The 19,998-nt window shown below is 53.4% G+C and overlaps 6 protein-coding genes across 6 annotated transcripts; 3 read left to right on the top strand and 3 right to left on the bottom strand.

Annotated features, from left to right (window-relative positions):
* Positions 1-216: 216 nt before the first annotated feature.
* On the bottom strand, positions 217-2,761 carry VE01_06215 (uncharacterized protein; the record flags this gene model as incomplete). Its single annotated transcript, XM_018275668.2, has 3 exons — positions 217-1,809; positions 1,964-2,338; positions 2,507-2,761. The coding sequence occupies 3 exons, from the start codon at positions 2,759-2,761 to the stop codon at positions 1,780-1,782; spliced, it is 660 nt and encodes a 219-aa protein (XP_018128482.1). The 3' UTR covers positions 217-1,779.
* Positions 2,762-2,856: 95 nt separating this feature from the next.
* Positions 2,857-6,689, bottom strand: VE01_06214 (uncharacterized protein). Its single transcript, XM_018275667.2, has 3 exons — positions 5,961-6,689; positions 3,343-5,833; positions 2,857-3,281 (listed from the first exon to the last, which is right to left on the bottom strand). Exons 1-3 carry the CDS (start codon positions 6,065-6,067, stop codon positions 3,270-3,272), a joined length of 2,610 nt encoding a protein of 869 aa, XP_018128481.1. The 5' UTR covers positions 6,068-6,689; the 3' UTR covers positions 2,857-3,269.
* A 236-nt stretch (positions 6,690-6,925) lies between these two features.
* On the top strand, positions 6,926-9,858 carry VE01_06213 (uncharacterized protein). The gene is made up of 2 exons (XM_018275666.2): positions 6,926-7,915; positions 7,992-9,858. The coding sequence occupies exons 1-2, from the start codon at positions 7,784-7,786 to the stop codon at positions 9,150-9,152; spliced, it is 1,293 nt and encodes a 430-aa protein (XP_018128477.1). The 5' UTR covers positions 6,926-7,783; the 3' UTR covers positions 9,153-9,858.
* On the top strand, positions 9,710-10,993 carry VE01_06212 (uncharacterized protein; the record flags this gene model as incomplete). Its single annotated transcript, XM_018275665.2, has 1 exon — positions 9,710-10,993. The coding sequence occupies one exon, from the start codon at positions 9,710-9,712 to the stop codon at positions 10,724-10,726; it is 1,017 nt and encodes a 338-aa protein (XP_018128476.1). The 3' UTR covers positions 10,727-10,993.
* A 570-nt stretch (positions 10,994-11,563) lies between these two features.
* Positions 11,564-12,986, bottom strand: VE01_06211 (uncharacterized protein). The gene is made up of 5 exons (XM_018275664.2): positions 12,703-12,986; positions 12,299-12,467; positions 12,211-12,228; positions 12,011-12,127; positions 11,564-11,909 (listed from the first exon to the last, which is right to left on the bottom strand). The coding sequence occupies exons 1-5, from the start codon at positions 12,910-12,912 to the stop codon at positions 11,629-11,631; spliced, it is 795 nt and encodes a 264-aa protein (XP_018128383.1). The 5' UTR covers positions 12,913-12,986; the 3' UTR covers positions 11,564-11,628.
* A 950-nt stretch (positions 12,987-13,936) lies between these two features.
* Positions 13,937-19,996, top strand: VE01_06210 (uncharacterized protein; the record flags this gene model as incomplete). The annotated part of the gene is made up of 4 exons (XM_018275663.2): positions 13,937-15,786; positions 16,301-16,536; positions 16,844-19,904; positions 19,990-19,996. The coding sequence occupies exons 3-4, from the start codon at positions 16,870-16,872 to the stop codon at positions 19,994-19,996; spliced, it is 3,042 nt and encodes a 1,013-aa protein (XP_018128478.1). The 5' UTR covers positions 13,937-15,786; positions 16,301-16,536; positions 16,844-16,869.
* Positions 19,997-19,998: the final 2 nt, after the last annotated feature.

Below are 19,998 nucleotides of genomic sequence, written 5' to 3'. Positions count from 1 at the left end.
CCCCCCGACTTCCCGCCGTTTGACCATGCTCCCATGCTCACCAGCCACGCTAATTTTGACTTTAGCATAGCCATCATTGTTATCATAGCCCATGGTCTAACTCTATTCTCTATTCTACTGTTGCAAAAGATGGACGCATCCCTACTCTACAGGGGAAAATCGTCAAGGATAGCTTTCTCCGCATATATTGGGCGAGTCAAGGGCACACAGGTCGGTTCTCAGGCAAGCTACATACATACTCTACTTCTACTCTACATATCTTACATATCCTACATATGGTATCTTACATATGTCGTGCGCGTGCCAGGGTGTACCAAACAAAACACCTGTCGTGGGGGTTGCTAGTTGCTATACAATACACCCCCAAGGTTACGAGAAAACATACCCCAAGTCCTACCTCCCTCTCCTCTCGCCGGTCTATCAAACTCCGTGGAGCTGCATTCCCTTTCCCCCTTAGTATCTATCTCTTGGTAATAGCACTCATTAGCCCGCCATATCAACCCTTGGCAACCCTCGCCTGCAATGTCTCAGCACGGCACGCACAGCTCCAGCACTTAGCCCTCCATCCCGTTAGCTCCTCCCCGACCTCAAGCCGGCGTTCGAAACGTGATAGGTCGTCGTAGAGACACTGCATATGCAGCCACCCACGCATCAAGGCCCACCAAGCGCTGATGGTTGCGAGAGTCTGGGACATCCATCCATAATCCGCGGTTCCTCAACATCCTCATTTCAATGCGCAGAAAGTGATGCCGTGTGAATCCATCAGTCGGCGACTCCGCGTAGCCACCCAAGGGATGACGGGACATATGACGAGGGAGACGAGATGGAGGGACGCCTTGGGAAATATTTAGAATCGACGCCGGCTGGGATGGGAGCCGTTCGGGTCATCCGCCGACTTGGGCCCTGGACGCCCAATCAGGGCTTTAAACTCGTGCCACTCTACCAGCCGCAGACTGCCGTGCGGTGGTGTTCCCCTCCCTTGAGTCCTGTTTGGGAGTGTGAGGGTTGGGGGGGTTTTGGCACCATCGTATTTGTTCTTGTTCACAAGAACAGCCTTCTCCACTGGGTGTGCTGAGACAGGAGCTCTCACATGCAAGTCACATGTCCCTTTGATCTAGTCGAGTTGGGAAGTGATACCAGCAATCTGTGTTTGTAGAACCTCTCTTTTTGATCCCGTTTATAAGCAACTCTCATGTTGAAAAGTCATGATATAGCCATCATATATGTCCGCCATAGCTCCAAGTAATCAAGCACCCTCATCATACCCATAGCTCCTGCAACCCGCGTCTATACGCCCAATACTCGTCCACTCCTCCATGCAGCCCAGGTACTCAACACCTATCCCCCTTCCTGTGATAAAACATCTGTTTCACCGCAACCTGCAACTCTTCCAATAAAGCCACCAGCCAACCTCTGTCCCCATCAGGGCGTCCCAAACCCAAAAATCCCCAGCCTGCTCCCTTCCTCGTATCCCCACGAACCCCCCTCCCCCGCCTTTCACCCACCCAGCCAATCAAGCACCGCCCACGCACCCACCTCCCCGTCCAGCCTCGTTCGCGATACTGCAAGATTGATAACCTCGCATGGCAGATGAGCGAGCGTGGCGCAAAGCTAAGAATAAGCCCAATAAATCCCCGCGTCCTAAAGCACGGTCTTCTCTCTTCTCTCTGCTCTCTCCCCGCATCAAAAATTTGTTTTATTCGTAGATATCGAGATCGAATCGATAGTCTCCCAGCCAGCGCGTGCGGACAGATTCTAGTCAGCAGTGCGTGGCGGTGATCATGCGGGGCCGTCGATACCGAGCATATCCTAATATCACACACACCATCAGTATTCGTAACCCATCACCACAACGCCTCGCTGCCTTGATTACTCCACCGCCGCGTCTTCCATCAGCCACACCAAAGACGTCACCTCCTCCAGTTCTATTTATTTTTATTAGGGGGGGGGGAGAAGTACGTACCCAAAGCGCCTCCTTCCCAATAACCCCCGAATCCAACAACATCGCCTCCAACTCCTTATACGCCCTCTTCCTATTATCCCTCGTTCTCTTCCACCTCCTCCACTCCCCCTCCACCTTCTCCCTCTCCTCTACGTTCACGGGTTTGGTACTCCCTGCTCTCAAGACGCGGAGACGTTCTTCTTTGTCCTGTTTATCAGTTTCCAGTGTCTGGACGGCGTCGCGGAGGCTGGAGGTCGTGGGTGCAGAGCGGAGGATGGAGAGGGTGTTGGAGGCGGATTTGAGTTCGGATTTGAGGGTTGGGATCTTGTCTCGAAGGGCTGCGATTTGGGCGTCTACTGCGGCGAGCTCGGCGGGTGTGCTGGTGGCATTTGGATCCTAACCCCTCTATTAGTCCTCTCCTAGACCTCAGTTCCCCAGTTCTCCCCACTACCCCTCCTCCAAACCCCAAACCCCCCTCCCCCTCCATCCCTCCCCCTCCATCCCTCCCCCCTCCCCACCCCTCCCCTCCTAATAACCCCAAACAAACAAACAAAGCACACATACCTGCACCCCCCAAAAAACCCACTGTTTCCCGCTCGCCCTCCCCGCAATCTCCCCCCTCTCAAACATCTCCCTGAGCAACTTATCCGTCCGCGCCTTCGTGACGGCATTATGGAGGTTACTGCTGATTTCGGTGGCGGAGTAGGGCCGGTTCTGAGTGGTGAGGTAGGTGTGGATTAGGGTGCTGGCTTGGGTGTCGGTGGGGGTGGGTTTTGTGGTGGTGCTGGAGGTGGTGGTGGGGGGTTTGCGGGGGGGCATTGTGGTTGTTGGGGATGGGATGGGATGAGGGTTGGGGGTGATGGGATAGAGATGGAGATGGTTGGTATAGTTATGGGATGGGTTGGAAGTAGATTGTGGGATAAAAGGCTAGATAGATGGAAGTGGACTGAATTTGTGATGAACAAATCTGGCAAACAAAGACCATATAACTTCACCCCCCAGGCGAGACGAGGCGAGAGCTAAACCTACACAACAATCCTATATTTACCACCCCCATACTACGACCAAAAAAACTATGTAAAACGACCCTCTCTCAATGCCAAAAACCACCGTAGAAAGGAGGTAGGTATCAAATCAATGCCCAAATAAACAAAAATAAAGGGCCAAGAAAGAACATTATACTTTATACAGAATAAACCTCTGAACAAAATCTGTCTCCAATGTATGCATATACCCTTCTATTGTTCCCAGATAAAAACAAAGTCTTCAAAATGGACTGTTGTTTCGTAAATCATCATCATTCGTCCTTTTTTTATGGTTGGTTGTTTCACATAACCAACTACGCAGATGTTAGAAAATACAATCTCAACATAACGAGGGAAGACAGAGTTGAAACTTACGCATTCACTATCCTTGGAAGCAGCAGGAACCCCCATCTCCTCAAAAGTCTGCGGTCCCTTCTTCGGCGGCGGCTGTGGCTTCGCAATTGGCGGCGTCGGAGCAGGTGATATCGTCACAGCCGGTCCCCCAGCTCCAGGCGGAATCGAGGAATATCTCGATGGGTATACACCTTGCCCGTTGCCACCAGCCGAGGACACAGGCCTATCTCCGCTCTGGCCTCCAGGAGCATGCGGCTTCAGCGGCGCCTGAGCGGAGTAGGTCCTCTCATTCGTAGCTGTATTTGGCCTATTCTGCTGCGAATAATCGTTGCGAGGCTGTAGGTGCTGAGGAGGCTGCTGACCATGCTGCGGTGGCAATTGTGGGTGAGGTTTGTTTACCGGAGCCCCTTGCATCTGGAGTTTACCCCTTCCGTCGCCCTGCTGTTGTGGTTGGCTGTAAGGGAGTCGATATTGGGATTCCCAGTCATTATTGGTAGGTCCCTCTCGTTTCGGCTGGTGTGGAACAACTGGCTGGCCTCGGCCTCCCTGGGCTGGGTGTGGTCGTTGCTGGGATTGCAAATCTCCCACGGCGCTCATAGGGCGACGAGCTGGGTCCTGACCAGGTCCAAAGGAATGGTTAGGGTGCAGAGGCTTGATTCCGAAAGCTGAATTGGGTCGGTCAGCTGGCGGTCCTGACAGTGGTCTCAGGTTGGGGTTTGCTTGTATCGGGTGCGCGACGTCGTTCTCGGGGTATGGCGCTGTATTAGGTGTCCCGCCAATGCTACCTCCCGAGCCTGACCTGTAATGGCTATGTAGTGGCGAGCTGGGCATAGAGCCCCCGTGTCTCACATCGCCAGACACAGGGGTTACCACGCGGAATGGTGGTTGCTGTTGCTGTGAGAGTCGGGCGTTGGAGTCTGGTACGGGGGTTATCACGCGGAATGGTGGCTGCTGTGGCTGGACGGAACTGCTTCTGGGCGGGTAAACGCTGACTGGGCGCGGCGAGTCGTCTCTCTCCTCGCTCATCACTGGGAGCGTTGGGGCTTGTTGGGCGGCTATTTTCTGCGCCAGGTGATCGGGCCTCTTGCCCTTGCGAGAGCCGTATTGCGATCGGATGCGTGTGATGGCCATCTGTTCGTGGTCTTTCCTGGATAAGGTCCTGTGCAGACGAAGGGCGTCGATTCTAGCTACAGCATCCGCATTGCCGTGATCTGCGGCTTTCTGATACCACTCTTGGGATCGACCAAGATCCATCGGTACATGCAGTCCAACCTCGTAGAAATAACCAAGAGCGAATTCAGCAGTAGGAAGTTCTTGCTGGGCTGCGCGCTTCGCATACGTGAAGGCGATTTCTTCGTTCTTCTCAAAAACACCTGCGAAACCACAGAGGAACCACTTGCTGATAGCCATCTCGGCTTCCGGCTCACCTTGGCTTGCTGCCAGGCGGTTGTAATGCAGTGAAAGAGTTGGGTTGAATTCGCAGCCCAAGAGACAAAGCTCATAAGCCGAGCCCATCTTCAGCTGTGCCTTCGAAAACCCGAGTAACGCAGCTCGCTCAACATAGTGTCTTGCTTGCTCCAAATCATATACCAAAACAAAGTCGGGGAGTGAGATGTTCGGCAGTTCCCTCGCGAGAAGCATTCCGTAAACATATGAACCTTGCGGAGCGTTCTCATCTGCTGTATCCGCAGCATATTTCACCTGCCTAACTCCAACCTCGTAGTTCTGCGGCTGTCCATGCTGGCCAAGTAATGCCATCATACCCATACGGTAGTTTGAAGCCGAATCGTGCTGTGCCACTCCGTTCTGGTAGTGCTTGACGGCTCGCGGCATATCTTTGCTGCTCTCGTACCGAGTTCCAATCCGATATTCAGCTCGCGCGTAGCCCCTCTCTGCCGCTCTCTTGTATCCTGCGAACGACTCCTTTGCATCTTCGGGAAAGCCGAATTTGCCAAACTCGTACCAGCCTGCCCTCAAGAACTCGGCCTTTGGGTGGCCTTGCTCGGCGAGGAACTTGGTGATGTTCAGGGCATCATCGCGGATCCGGCGCTCGACATTTGGTGTAGTAGGCCTGCTTGTCGAACCGACAGCAGCTCGGCGCCGGCTCTGGATTGCAATGTCGGACCAGTGTAGTGCATCCTGTGCCCATCTCAACTGCCTCTCCGGGTCATTTGAGCCCACTACCTTCTCCCTGCATTGTTCCAGCTCCTCTTCCATTTGATCGTCCGTCAGCGGCACGTTTGGCCCTGGGTTCTGCAGCCCCGGGAACGGGGAGGGTAACGGCATATCGCCGTCCCTGCGTATCGTCGGTTGTGAGGGGTTGTTCTGGTATCCAGGGGCGCCCGCCTGCTCATAACTCGCCGCGTACCCTTGCGGGGCGTTGCTTTGTTGATATGTTATATTGCGACTGGCACCATACTGCTCATGGATCGGCGACACCGTTGACGGATTTGCCTCGAGTTCGAGATGCGCGAGTCCCTCTTGCATATTGGAAGGCACCTCGGGCATTACCCTGGAGAAACGAAGCGTTCAGTCAGCCAAAGTAAACATAGTAAGCGGGATCCTTCGGACGGCGGGGCAGTGGCTGTACTGCGCGCGTACACGCAATGAATCCACGAATCTCATAGGATGCGACGTACCTCTGGGGAGCTGGCGATATCAACTCAGGCATGTCAAAACCGTCGAGTCCTCCAGGATAGAATGTGGCGCCGAGCTGTGGTCGGTCTTCCTGCTTTGGAGTCGTCATCTTCGTCTAGATTATTGATCTATTGACTTTATATTAAGTACCCGCAGTAGGAGGGTCTATCCTTGGCGGATCTTGCGCACAAGCCTCAACAAACAGGAGCTCTGCATTTATCGGATAAAAACTATCAAAAGCGAAGCCAGAAATTTCTAGCGGGGAGGTCTTTAAAGAAATAAAAGAACTTCTTGAAGCTTTGCGGCCCGAGGTCTGTTTGTAAAGTTTTTAGACAAGTGACACCAATACCACCAGTATGCCACTAGAAAGCCGGCGCAGCCTTGTTGGTTGTTACCAGTCCTTGCCAGGCCCCTGTTGATCGTGGATGCACGATGAAGTGGAGGAGAACAATGACGGATCTCACAGGGGCGAGAAATTACAAAACTGCAATGATGTGTATAAATAGCAATAAGTTTTGGGGGTTTGTTCTGATTCAACTCCTACGAACCCCGCCACTATAGCCACTATAGCCACTATTAGCCACTACGTCGTAGTGGTTGAGCCAAGCCACGTTCCTGTCTGACAACCAAACCACATGCAGACTACAACCGTAAATGATGTCTTGGATGGGCCGCAACATTGGAATGCACAGTGGAATGTGAGATTGGCACGGGTTCACCAGTGGTCTAACAGTACTCCAGTGACTAAATATTTGTCTTTTATGAATTTTATGAGAATTCTGCACAAAAAAGGAGACCAAAAGGGAAGTCAAGGGGAGAAATATACGCGTATACAACCAGGAAGTCCGGACAATTATCCCTGACTTGACTCGGTCCGTGGATTTCTATATTCGGGACCAATCTCCAGTTTTAATCGTAACCCTGACTACGTTGATGCTAGAACATATAAAGAGCCGGACTAGGAAGCCAACTTTACCCAGGGACACGGAAGGAGTATATGGCATACGCACCAGTACAGGGTCACTGCATGAGGGATCACCGCCGACGTCTACCCACATAGCGAAGCGGCAATGTTAATCTCCACTCTTTACTATTTCAACATCATGAAATTTGGACAGACGAGGCTGAGCACAATCCACGCGGGTACGCAGCCGAGTTTCGCGCTCGGATAACGCGGGGGAGTTGGGCATTCGGGCAGTTAGTTTCCAAGGAGGCAGTGGGACAATCATTAAAAATCACAATGTGACAACGATTATGAACATCGTCGCCGCTTCTGTAAACGCGCTCCAGTGTCTCTCCGATCATCACGTTTTCTTACAGTGTGACAACATATGCCAAGAGCGCCTCACACAGCCATATTGACGTAGCCAAGACAATGAACCGACGGCAAGGCTTTCCAGGCAGGTTGCTTGATGGGAAAACTTCGCTTTTTAATGTTTGATGCCAACAATAACTTCGCGGAGCTGAGATCTGATGGGTGTTTTTGGTATTCTGCATCTCTGGCCGCTATTTTGCCAAGAAGAATCCTAAAAAAGTAGCGTAAGAGGTTGATGAAAATAACATTGGGATGCGCTTCCTGCGGATAGGAAAGTAACATGGGGCGACGGAACAAAGTAACGCCGGGCATCCCACTTCGTTGTCTACCATAATAGCAATAAATTTCCTCTCAGCCTCGTCGAACCCCGGATTAGGAATTATATTACCCAAAAGCGTCGCTGCATTTCTTGACGCCCCCCAACCGCTGTAAAATCTTGAGGCGGCAACCAGTAAAAGAGAAGCAAGCTTTGGGGCAGTACTTGCTACTTATTACAGTCTTTTTGCAAGGATGGGAAACTACGACAGCGACTCCTCTGATGGAGGGGAACAGGATTATACCGAGACCAACGTGCTCCTGGGGTACGCTTCGAAAGAAGCCTCGGAATCAGATGATGTGAACAGCTATATCGGAGGACGACCTGTAAGTTCCCCTTCCACCGCAAAAATCACACATGCCACCCTCCCACCATCGAACCCCTCTAACATCTACCCCGCAGACCTGGCTCTCCCCCACCACCCCTCCCTCCGCCTCCCTCGCCCGCTGCAAAATCTGCTCCGACATGCTCATCCTCCTCCTCCAACTAAACGGCGACCTCCCCAAAGACTTCCCCGGCCACGAGCGCCGTCTCTACGTCCTCACCTGCCGCCGCAAAACCTGCCGGAGGAAGGAAGGCAGCATCCGCGTCCTGCGGAGTCTCCGCGTCAGCGAAGCCGCGGCGGCGAAGGAGGTCCAGAAGAAGGAGGAGGTGAAGCCGGCACCAAAACCAGCAGCGGGGCAGGGGAAGGTGGTGTCAAATACGATGTTTGGGGATAGTTTGTTTGGGTCGAAATCGACGGGTGGTGGTGCGTTTGGGGGGAACCCCTTTTCTAGCCCAGGAGGTGTTGGGGGGGCAAACCCTTTTTCGACTGCTGCACCTGCTGCTGCTGCTGCGAATCCATTCGCCACGTCGGAACTGGCGGCGAAACCACCACAGAAGCCTGATGCTGATCTCCCCCAAACATTCGCTGCAGCACTCTCCCTCAACGCTCCTGCCCCCTCCCCTCCTACCCCCGCGGAACCCTGGCCTGTCGATGCAGAACTGCCAGCACCATACCCGCTCTTCTACCTCGCCGACGCCGACTACGAGACGCTGGACAAAGACGAGCCTGAACCGATCCAAAAGCACGAGATGCTAGAAATGGAAGTCGAAGGCCCATCCGGCTCCTCGGGCGGAAAAGAGGACAAAGACGTGTATGAAAGCAGTATCGACACCACGTTCCAGAAATTCGCAGACCGGCTCAGCCAGAACCCCGAACAAGTGATCCGATACGAGTTCAAGGGGAGCCCGCTGCTGTATACCAAGAGCGATGCGGTTGGGAAGCTGCTTGGCGGTGGAAGTGGGAGTAGTAATGCGAAGGTGACGGTGGGAGGGGGCAAGATGCCGAGGTGTGCGAATTGTGGTGCGGGGAGGTGCTTTGAGGTGCAGTTAACTCCCCATGCTATCACGGAGCTGGAGAGCGAGGAGGTGAGTCTGGAGGGTATGGAGTGGGGGACTGTGATTGTGGGTGTGTGTGAACGGGATTGTCAGGCCCGCGGTGTGGAGGCTGGTGAGGTTGGGTATCTGGAGGAGTGGGCGGCTGTGCAGTGGGAGGAGGTGCCGGATAAGATGAAGGGGTAGAGAGATGTGTGGAGTGAGAGGAGGCCTGGATATGAAGGGGTAGATGGAAATGGATGGGGGTTCTCAGAACCGCGCTGGTCAGTCTTAGAGCCGCAATGGCGAGAATATCAACGTATTCACCCATTTTGACTCTCCTTCACACAGCTGATCCCCTCGAGCTGTGAGGGAACTGCTCGCTACCTCTCCTCAAGGGTGAACCAGGCGCGACCTGGTTGACACCCTCGAGGGTTTGGGTCTCGGCGTGGTTGCGCCCTAACACGCCGCTTCGCTCTGCTTCGCACAAAGAAGCTATTCACAAACAAAACACCCCCTTTCATCCACACTCCTCAACCCCCCAAAAAAATCCCAAACTCCAGCAACAAAAGGCAGATCTTCAAAGCCAATCCTCAAAGCCAAACGATCGTATCTTCTGATCTTTGGCTTCAGGGATTGGTCTTTAAACCCAAACAATCTGTTCTTCAAAGCCAATTCTTCAAATCCAAACAATCAATCAATTCCTCAAACCCAAATCTTCAAAGAACCCAAAACTCAAAAATCCAATCAATCAATCATTCACCATGGACGAACCATCTGACGATACATCCTGCCCCCCTTGCCAACCTAACGGCACCGACGCCGCCGCCACGCAGACGCCGCACAGTGACGCCGTCGCCAACATCCTCGCCACTACCCCGGATTGGCGTACGCAAGCGGGTCCCTCCCCAGCCGCAACCGCGGGGGAGATTCGGGGTCAAGCCGCACCTCAAGCCGCAAACGCGGGGCCTCAGCAGGGTCAAGCCGCAGCGGGGCATCAAGCTCAAGCCGCATTCCCAGCCGCAACCACGGGGCAGCAATTCGGGGTCCAAGCCGCAGCAGCAGCAGGTCATCAGGGTCAAATTGGCGGCCACTCCTCCCAGATCGGGGGGTTCCAAAATGGATTCGCAAACACCACCACCTCCTTCACCTTCACCACCGGCACCACCTCCTCCTCCGCCTTCGCCACCACCACATCCAACCAAACCGCAGCAATCGCGAACCAATCCCGCACCCGATCCCGCACCCTCGCAACCACCGATTTCAACACCCCCCACCCAACCTACCACGCGCACCCCTCCCCCTTCGCCGCCACCACACCCGCTGCCCGCCCCATCCCCCGAATCGTCATCACCACCCCAGACATGCGCACCCACGCCCCGGACTCCCCGACCCTCCACCGCGCCCGCCAACCCGCGCACCGCCGTCTTCGTCGTCACGAACTGCAAAACCGTATCGCGGAACACGAGCAGCGTATTCGCGAGATGAGCGATGAAGCAGACGCCCAAGAGATGGTCACCGAGGCGCTGTGGGTGGAGAATGAGAAGTTGAAGAGGAAGATTAGGGAGTTGGAGGGGGAGGGGGAGAGGAGGGCGGGGGAGCTGGAGAGGGTTAGGGAGATGGCGGGGAGGGAGACGGAGAGGGCGGCGTGGGCGGAGGGGGTGTTGATGTTGTTGGAGGGGTGGGGGGAGGGAGAGGGAGAGGGGTGGGGAAGGGTGGATGGGGGGGAGGATGGGGAGGATGGGGAGGGAGGTGGGGAGGAGTTTATGGATTGTGAGTAAGGGGTGAGAGGCTGGGGCACGTGATTTTGTCTTCTAGCGACCTTCGCAGTCGGTGTTTGGGGGGGGACTTGTATATTATGGATGGATGATCAGGAACTGGGTGTGGACATGGGTATGATGAGTAACTAGGCATGGAGATGGGGATGATGGGGTTTCGGGGTAGGGATATCAACTTTGAGTCTTTGAGAAGTATAGGAGAATGGAACTCAATGAAAACAGTGTATATGCGTTGTTTGGTGATTGCCACGGGTTCTTTGAGCGTGAGGGGTTGGCGGAAGTGACAAACACATCAGTGTTTTAATTCCTGGCTTACTGTTTTCAAATAATACACCTTAGGAACACACATGAATGGGAAGGCATCTAGGATGGGGACTTTGAGGATCCGAGAAGTATAGGAGAATGGAACTCAATGAAAACAGTGTATATGCTTTGTTTGGTGATTGTCACGGATTCTTTGAGTGTGAGGCGTTGGCGGAAGTGACAAACACATCAGTGTTTTGATTCCTAGTTTACCGTAACAGTACTCCTTCTTCTCACGTATCTCTCTAGGTCTCTCTCGTTTCCAAAGTATAGGAGAATGGAACTCAATGAAAAATGCGTTGTTTGGTGATTGGGAATGGGTTCTTTGAGTGTGAGGGGTTGGTGGAGGAAGGAAACGGATTGGTGATTGGGAATGTGTTCTTTGAGTGTGAGGGGTTAATGCAAGCTACGAACGCATTAGTGTTTTAATTCCTGGTTTACTGTAACAGTGCACTTCCTTTTCTTAGAACTCTTTGAATCTCTTATTTCCTAAGGATGGATCTTAGGAACTCACACAACGAGAAAGAGTTACAGTGTATCTTCTTTGTTCGACAACTGTGAGAGGTAATAAAAACTTATTATCTATACAACATACACCTCCATTACATCTCCTCCTTCACATCCCCCTTCTCCCGCTTCTTGATAACCGACATCAAAAACTCCCACTCCCCCCCCGTAACACCCGTAACACTCAACCGACTCTGTTTCAACAACTGCATCTCACTAATCTCCTTCCAACTCCCCTGCATATCCTTCAACTCGCGTAGGGTGAGCGGGTTGCTGAATTTCTCCCGGAACTCCACATGCACCACGCTCCAGCGGGGGTTCGACGGATCCGTGTCCTTTGGGTCGTAGTAGGCGGCTTTTGGGTCTTGTGCTGTTACTGTGGAGGGGTTGAGGTTAGTATGGTGTTGGGTTTGTGGAGTTGGAGGGATGGAATGGGAGAGAGGGAAGAAGGTGGAGGAGGAAGGGGGAGAAACGTACAGTCGGGGGAGTGTTCTTGTACAATCTCCATGACCCCGACGATGGCTGGGGTTTTGCAGGAGGAGTGATAGAAGAATGCTAGATCTCCCTTTTTCATCGCGCGGAGGTTGTTTCGCGCTGTTTGGCACGGTTAGTCACTCTTCTTCTCGTCATCATTCCCTTCTCCTCTACAAATAAGAGGGGTGGGGGGGGGTGCGTACCAGCGTATGAGCGGATTCCTATATTCCTGTTAGAGACATGAACAACGAAGGGGACGGGAGGGGAGAGGAGGGGGAAGGGGGGACATACCATCCCAAGGCTCCGGCACACTCTTCGCAGCCAAATCATCAATTGAGAACTTAACATCATGCCCCTTTTCGAGGCGGGATTCGGGCTCGGCTTTTAGGAGCCAGTGTTGTCTTTCTCCTGGTGCTGAGGGAGCGGTTCCATTTGTTTTTGCTGGTAGAGTCTCGGTTTTCTATAGCGAGGATTAGTATCGGCTTGGGGTATGTGGTGTGTCTTGTTGGGATTGGTTGGTGGTTGTTGAAGTTGGGGGGAAGGGGAGGGGGGTGCAAATAAATACTCGTGACTTCATTTAAATCGAAGAATATAAAATCAAAATAATAAACCACACCTCATTAATCGAGCGCGTGAGAATATAATCTGACATCAACAAAAAACAAACGACGAGATAAAATCAAAATAATCCGTACCTTTACTTCCTCCTTACTCTCACTCTCCTCATCCTTGATTGGGCTCTTCTTAACCGCCATTCCCTTCGTCTTTACCGTATCCTTAGCCTTCACCTTCTCCACAATCATCTCCTCGTCAACCACCTCCTCCTTCACCGTCCTACCCCTAGTCGACCTCCTCGTAACCCTCTCCTCCCCCAGCTCGCCATCTATTGTTTTCCTCTTCGCCATAGTAGCGCGTTCCTACGAGTTGTAGTTTTTGTAAGTGGCCACACAGACAGTTGTTGTGATGGACGAGAGGTGTGGATGCACGGCCGTAGTCGCGGACAGGGGTAAAGTGTGGGTGGGCGGCCCACAACTTTAAAAATGGCTGGGCTGGGGGGAGGGACTTGCATCGGTGAATTAGGCTGACTGAGAGGGGGGGGAGCAGATGGATTGTTAGTTTCGTAATTACGCGTTTGCTGTTTTATCTAATTATATTATTATACTTGGGGAAATAAATGTTGACTCGTCATATAAGGGGATTTATTATATATATATAGTATTTTACAAATGAAGAAATTTGTGTAAAGTGTGTAGACTGGTGGTCGTCGATGTGTGTGTGCTCCAGTGCTGCCGCACCCAAGTAGCGCCCTCTCTCTCATCTCCCCTCCCACCCATCCACTACTGTGGCACATGGGACATGACATGGGGGTTTCCTGCGGGAGTATCTTGTTCTTGGCACTGACTGAGTGAGCGAGAGGGAGAGAGGGAGCGATGGGGATAAGACTCCACCAGCACCTCGATGGAGCACTACGGAGGAAAGGTGAAGTACCATGCATGTGCATCTGAGCACAGGCTTCCTTCGACAGGAAGTTACTTGACTGAGTGGCGTGTTGGTTTGGGGCCAGGCTAGATGGAGTAGACGCACGAGTATTTATTCCCCAAGTTATTACCACTATGAGTAACTCTCCATCTGCACACAATGCACAGAATTGAGCCATTTCTTCTTCCTTGCCCTCCTCACACCTCCCCCTCCACATAAGTATCTATAGACACCCAGCCCGATCAAAACCCTACCACTCATACCCTCTCCAAGTATGCCACACACGATTCGTGCACTCACTCGGGGTCCCTTGAACGAGCGATGACCGGATCGGCCACTAGCTCCATGTATACGTATAGACACATAAGGTGCAGGTAGGTAGGTAAGGCAGTGGTGAGGCGGGTGAGGCGGGTTGGGAGATGTGAGTACACGGGGGGGAGGAGGGGGATACATAAGGGACGCATCCCCCGCTCTTGGATCTGTTGCTCCTTCATTTATTTTTTGTTGGTTGTGTGGTTATCGATCGTGGTGTTGGTTGTTGTCGTCTTCGCGCCTGTGAGTGGTGGTGGTGGAGCTATGTATGGTTCGACTACGAGAAATGAGATTGCCAACCTACCTTTCGATGAACTGGCCAAATGCGCAGACAACTCATTTTTCGAGGGATTGAACATTTCATCAACTCTCTGAAAAAGGGGATGAATCTGTCATCACTCTCTCGGTTGAACATTCTCTTTCCCGAAAACCAACCTCGATGATGCGGTGCCGTCGAACCCGATGTGGTGGGGTGCCTTGTCCGACGACAGTGTGCAGGGGGTGCAACGGGAGTATTATTTCTCATCGATTAACAAAGATACAGGGGACTAACGGCGAGATCACGGCTCGCAATTCTAGGAAATCAAAGTGAGGAAATCACGGGCCGAGTCTGGGGCTTGAGAGTGGGATACTCATGATAGGGCTTGGTTGATTTCCCTCTTGAACAGAGGTCTCAGGTGAGTGAGTGTGTGGGCGAGAAAGCGACTCGAGACTCGAGAGAGAGATAACCACGATCTGTGTGTGCGTGTATCTCCCTCTCTCTCTCTCTCTCGAAGGGGATCGATAGCATCCAACCATTAACAACCAACCCATCCATCTCTCATCTCTCAATCAATCCCCACTAACCCCGATCCGCGCATCTGAGAAGTTGAGAGCGGTTTTCGGACCAATCAGAGGGGACAGCTGACATGACAGAATTTATCTCGCAATGGGCAGTCTTTTCTTTGTTCCGAAAGAGCCAAGAGAACCAGGCAAGTCATACTTACTCTAGGAGAAGCCCGTTCGGCCAGTTCAGCACACACACACAAGTACCCACGGCTTTTTCCGATTTTTGCTACTCGGAAGGGAAAGTGACTGACTGACTGACTGATCTCTGGGGATCCCGGGAGACGGAAACGACGGACGCCAACGAAACGGCCACCACGGATGACCACGCACACACGATTTGATTCTCCACGTCCCACACACGCTACTACCACTTACTGCCGCTACTATTATCGTTACTACTGCGTTATTGCGTTACTACTGTTACTACCGGTGCATATCCGAAGAAAAAGGTACGACTGACTGACAACCAAGCTTGTGTGTGTGTACGTACTGGACCCTTCTGGACCGTGGGAAAGGCCAATCTGCAACCTGCAATCTCCAATCTGCATCCAGTCTCTCTGGGATTACCTGGGATACTATTACCCGTTACCCGTGCCTGCCTTACCACCACCCACCGCCTTCTTTCTCGTGGCACAGCACAGCACAACACAGAACCCACGCACATCCACGCACACTCACGCATCCACACACTCACACACAGACGCACGACGCCTCAAGGCCTTACCTTGCCTTACCAGGTTGACACCTTCCCCCGTCTCCAAACCTGTCACTCAACCTCCCACAGCCCACAGCTATCCCACCACCGCCTCCTACACACGCACACCCCTCATCCGGGTTGAACTGACGCTCATCCCCGTCGCCGTCTTTATCGTCCCCGCACACCTTCCTCCCCCTCTCATTCGATCATTCCCATCCCCATCCTATCCCCGTTGGTCGTTCCAGGGTCCAACGACCGGCTACCAACGTCATATTTGAATCAAAGAGCGGTGGTTCTTTTATTTAGGATTTGCTGCTAAGAGTCCCAACCAAGACCCTACTACTGCTACCCTTCCCTACCGCGCATCAAATAGAACGTCTACGAGAAGGAGTGCGGAAGGTACATACATACACCTGCCTGTCTACCAGCCTAATACAGTAATTGTCATTCCACACATCCAAAGGTACGAGATCTTCTTTTTCTTTACTTCCATTCCTCAGCCTGCCTGGATCGATCGTCGTGTCCTTCCTACCCCACTTTGGAAAGTGTCTTCGTCAATCCCCCAGTCTTTTTTGGAGTCTTATTACACCTCTTACCACCTTACTACCTACTACTCTACCCCACACATCCATCGTCGTCCACACATCTTCGGCCCCAATCGACCCGTCCGTCCCTCCTCTCACCGATGCCACATGGAAGCAGCCGTGGAGCCTGAAGCAGCGTGGCGTGGTCATCACAACAGACAGACGAATTGCCGCCCGTTCCCCCCGACCTGAACCATGAACAAGCTTCCACCATCCCGCCTTGTCGGTCGCACCCACCTTTTTTCTTTTACCTGTCCGAATTTAGATTAATCGCATTCTGGAAAATACCCATGTCTATTTTTATTCTTTACAGTTTGCTGTGTGTGTTTATTTGTTTATTATTTGCTGCTTTTATTGATTTACTGAGATGGCTAATCCTGTGGTGTTTTCTAGAAAAAGGTCACAGTCACGGGTACCAGCCTTACTTAATCTCTGGCTCTGATCTCTCTCGTCCCCCTTCCCCCCATTCAATTTCTCAAAATTTCGCCTATTTCTCACACCATCCCCAATCCGGGTAAGCGGGGCTACTCTGTAACTAGTCGCACCTTCGCAATCGACCGCCGGAGGAACAGAACAACCTGGAAGCTCAAGTCCACTGTAAACCACCGAACAACACGCGCCTGCCTTAGGTAAGACCCTCCATCATTCCCTTTTTCCATCGTTCCATACCCATCGTTTTCCATTTTGTCTCGTGACATTTGGCCCTTGGAGTCTTTCTATTCCAGTCGTGGTTGCCGTTTTGCTGCCAAATATTCGCGGCGGCCAATCCTGCTGAGAGAGCCCCCAAGCCTCTGACACTCAACACTACCGCGTCGCGTTACTTTCATCGCGACACCAACCACAACAACCGTTCCCATCTATTTTTGGTTTCGCATAGGCTCAATGGACTCATGCCTATGTCTTGCGATCAATTGCTGACAGCGTGCTCTCTCGCAGATGGGTAGCCATCCGGCGTCACGAATATGAGCTCCTGGATGAACGACGCCGCTGCCGTCCACAATCACAATGGCGCGGCCTTCAACCACCTCAACGACCCCAATATGGGCGCGAACATGCTCGACCCCAGCGCGTTCATGGGCACTCCCACTGGCAACTTCGTCGACCCATCGCAGTTCCAGAATCAACAGATCCAGCGCATGCAGAATGGCGGCATGCGAAATGCGTCCCCTTCATTCAACAGCCCCGTCTATCAAACGAACCCTGTAGTACCATCAAAGCGACCGCGACCGAGGGAAGACAGCCTGGGCACGTCGCCGCGTCAGGCTCCCGGGATGCTGCCCGCGTCGCGGTCGCAAACGCCACAACAAAGCTATCCTGGCTTTAACGGAAATCCTAGGGAGGCGACACAGCATGCGCCTCAGCCAACGCCCTATGCACATCTCCAACACAACGGCTCAGCCGATGCGAGCCCATCGCCCGTGATGGGCAATCAGCTCCGACCTGGCGCTGTCCCACAGAGGGTGTCCACCGCGTCTCCTCACCCCTTCTCCCCTGCCGTGCAGCAGTTTGCGCCTTCGCCATCACACTCGGATCACACGAATCGCGTCGAAACTCCCCAGGCACAGGCGCAATACGCGCAAAATCCTGGCTTTGGCCCAGGGTATAATCAGCCGTTCACGCCGCCGCAGGGGCGGAACGCGCCTCCTCCACAACAGCAAGGGGCGATGCAAACACCCCAAATGCAGCAGATGCATCAACAGCCACAGATGCAACCTCCTCAAATGTATCAACAGCAGCCTCAACAACCACAGCAGGCTCAGGCGCAGATGGACCAACAGAATAAAATGATTTATCAGATGCAATTGCAGCAGCAGCTCAATTCGCGAGGTCTGATGAATGCGCAACAACAGGCGGCGCGGATGCAGGGTATGCCGCAGAATCCGAACGCGATGGTGAAGCCACAGATGCCTGGCGGCCCTAATGGCCAGTTTCCTCAAGGGATGCGGCCTCAACAGTCGGCTGTGCCTCGACCGAATAATCCTGAGCAGTTTATGCGGAATCTTTCGCAGTTCATGCAATCGAAGGGACAACCTCTCGACGTAAACCCGATTGTTGGTGATAGGACTATCAATCTTGTCATGCTATACATGGCTGTCACAAAGTATGGAGGATACAGAAAGGTTCACCAGCAAGGTTTGTGGCCACAGGTAGCCCAAACTCTACAGTTCAACCCGATCCAGATGCCAAGCGCGCCAGCGCAGATCAAGGGACATTACGAGAGGAATCTTATGATGTTTGAAGACGCGTTTGCCTCCCAGCAGCGCCAGAAGGCTATGATGCAGCAGAATGCGAATATGGCTGGCCATCCTCAAATGTCGCCGACGAAGCAGCTTAGCATGCAGAGTCAGATGGCTCAGCAGCAGCAGCAGCAACAACAGCAGCAACAGCAGTTTATGAACCGACAGGCTCAGCAGCAACATATGGGTCAACAGTCACCGCCTATTGGAATGCAGCAACAGGCCCTCCAGACACCCGTTAAACAGATGCCTCAACAGGGACAGCAGGTAGCTGTAAATGGCTTCTCGACACCGCAGATGCCAAACCAAGCGCAGCAAAATGCACAAGCACACGCGCGGGCAATGTCGCGGAGTAACGAGGGCACGCCGATGCAAAATGGCGCGCCCTTCGCGGTATCGTCTCCAACGCCACTGAGCAAACCTGGCAGCATGACACTTCAGTCTACTCACGAGATCCAAATCGAAGAGAAGAAGCCGAAATCGTCAGCATATGAGCCGAGGACGCGCCCGCTGACTACTTGGGGAGGTGTAAATCCTGAGGCGTTGGAGAATCTGTGCATTGATCTGGTTAATCTGAGGCCGAATGTGCCTAGTGTTCCTGAATTGGGAGTTATTGATATTCATGCACTGACGATGAGTCTACAATCTGGGATTCACTCGGAAGTGCGTTTGGCTCTGGATACGCTGGTGACTGTCTCGGTGGAGCCGAGGGTTCAGCTTGATCTGAGGGCTTGTGGAGATCTTGTTGAGAGTATTGTCGACTGTGCTGAGGAACAAGTCGAGTTGCTCGCAGAGAATGCCGCGGAGGTGTCTGATGTAATGCTAATCAGCTCATACGAAGACGTTGCTCGCGGCTGCCGACTCGAGCGAGAAGGATTACAAGACGTCCCTCTCTTCGGAACCGTGGAGTACGAACTAGACCGTTCCGTGGAGCGCCTAATCTGCATCACGACCATCCTGCGCAACCTCTCCTTCTACGAGACCAACCACCCCCTCCTCGCCGATAAACCCGTCATCACCTTCCTCTGCACCGTGGTCCGCTACCTCGGCACGCGCAACATGCTCCTCCGCACCCACTCCAACACGCTCGACCTGATGAAGGACCTCATAATCTTCTTCTCCAACCTCGCCCAAGCCGTCGAGATCCCCGGCAAAGAGCAAGCCCTCTGCCTCCTCCACTTCCTCCTCGCCTTCTCCCCCTGCCCGCCCCCCGTCAACCCGGGATCGGATAAAGTCATCTTCTCCCCCTACGACCCGGCCATCCACCGCTACCTCGCCCCCGCAGTCGATAGCTGGGCCAAGCTCCTCGCGAGGGACGAGCCGAATCGCACGTTCTATAAGAAGATCTTCGCGTCGGACGTCACGTCGTCTCCGCCGTACGAGCTCCTGACGAAATCCTTCGCCCTGGCTATCTCGCCCATCCCGGGACATAAACACGATTCGGGACGCGCGGGCATGATGGCCGTCGTCGACGCGCGGAAACCCCACTTGATGCAAGGCATGCTCGCAGCGGAGATCATCTCCGGCCTTGTTCCCGGCCCCGAAGTCCCCATCGCGCGGTCCTGGCTCACGTCTGAAGATGGGTTCGCGCAGAGCCTGTTGAGGTTGATCACGGTCCTATCGACGGAGCCGCCGTCGAGCGTGCCGCCGCCGCCGGGTGCGAGGGGTGGGCAGCAGGGCGCGGCGGCGGCGGGGAGGAGTGCGGATGATGAGGCGTTGTTGCATATTACGCTTAGTGGGATTACGGTCTTAAGAAGGTTGTATGAGAAGGCGAGGGATGTGGAGGTGGAGGGTGGGGAGGGGGGAATGGAGGGGGTGGGAAGGGGGATGAGGGGGATGGCGGAGGGGATGATT

Source organism: Pseudogymnoascus verrucosus (genome assembly GCF_001662655.1).
Source record: "Pseudogymnoascus verrucosus strain UAMH 10579 unplaced genomic scaffold scaffold_36, whole genome shotgun sequence".
In the NCBI taxonomy this organism is placed as follows: Eukaryota; Fungi; Ascomycota; class Leotiomycetes; order Thelebolales; family Thelebolaceae; genus Pseudogymnoascus; species Pseudogymnoascus verrucosus.
The sequence above is the reverse complement of the archived record's forward strand: the minus strand, read 5'-3'. Positions and strand labels throughout refer to the sequence as shown.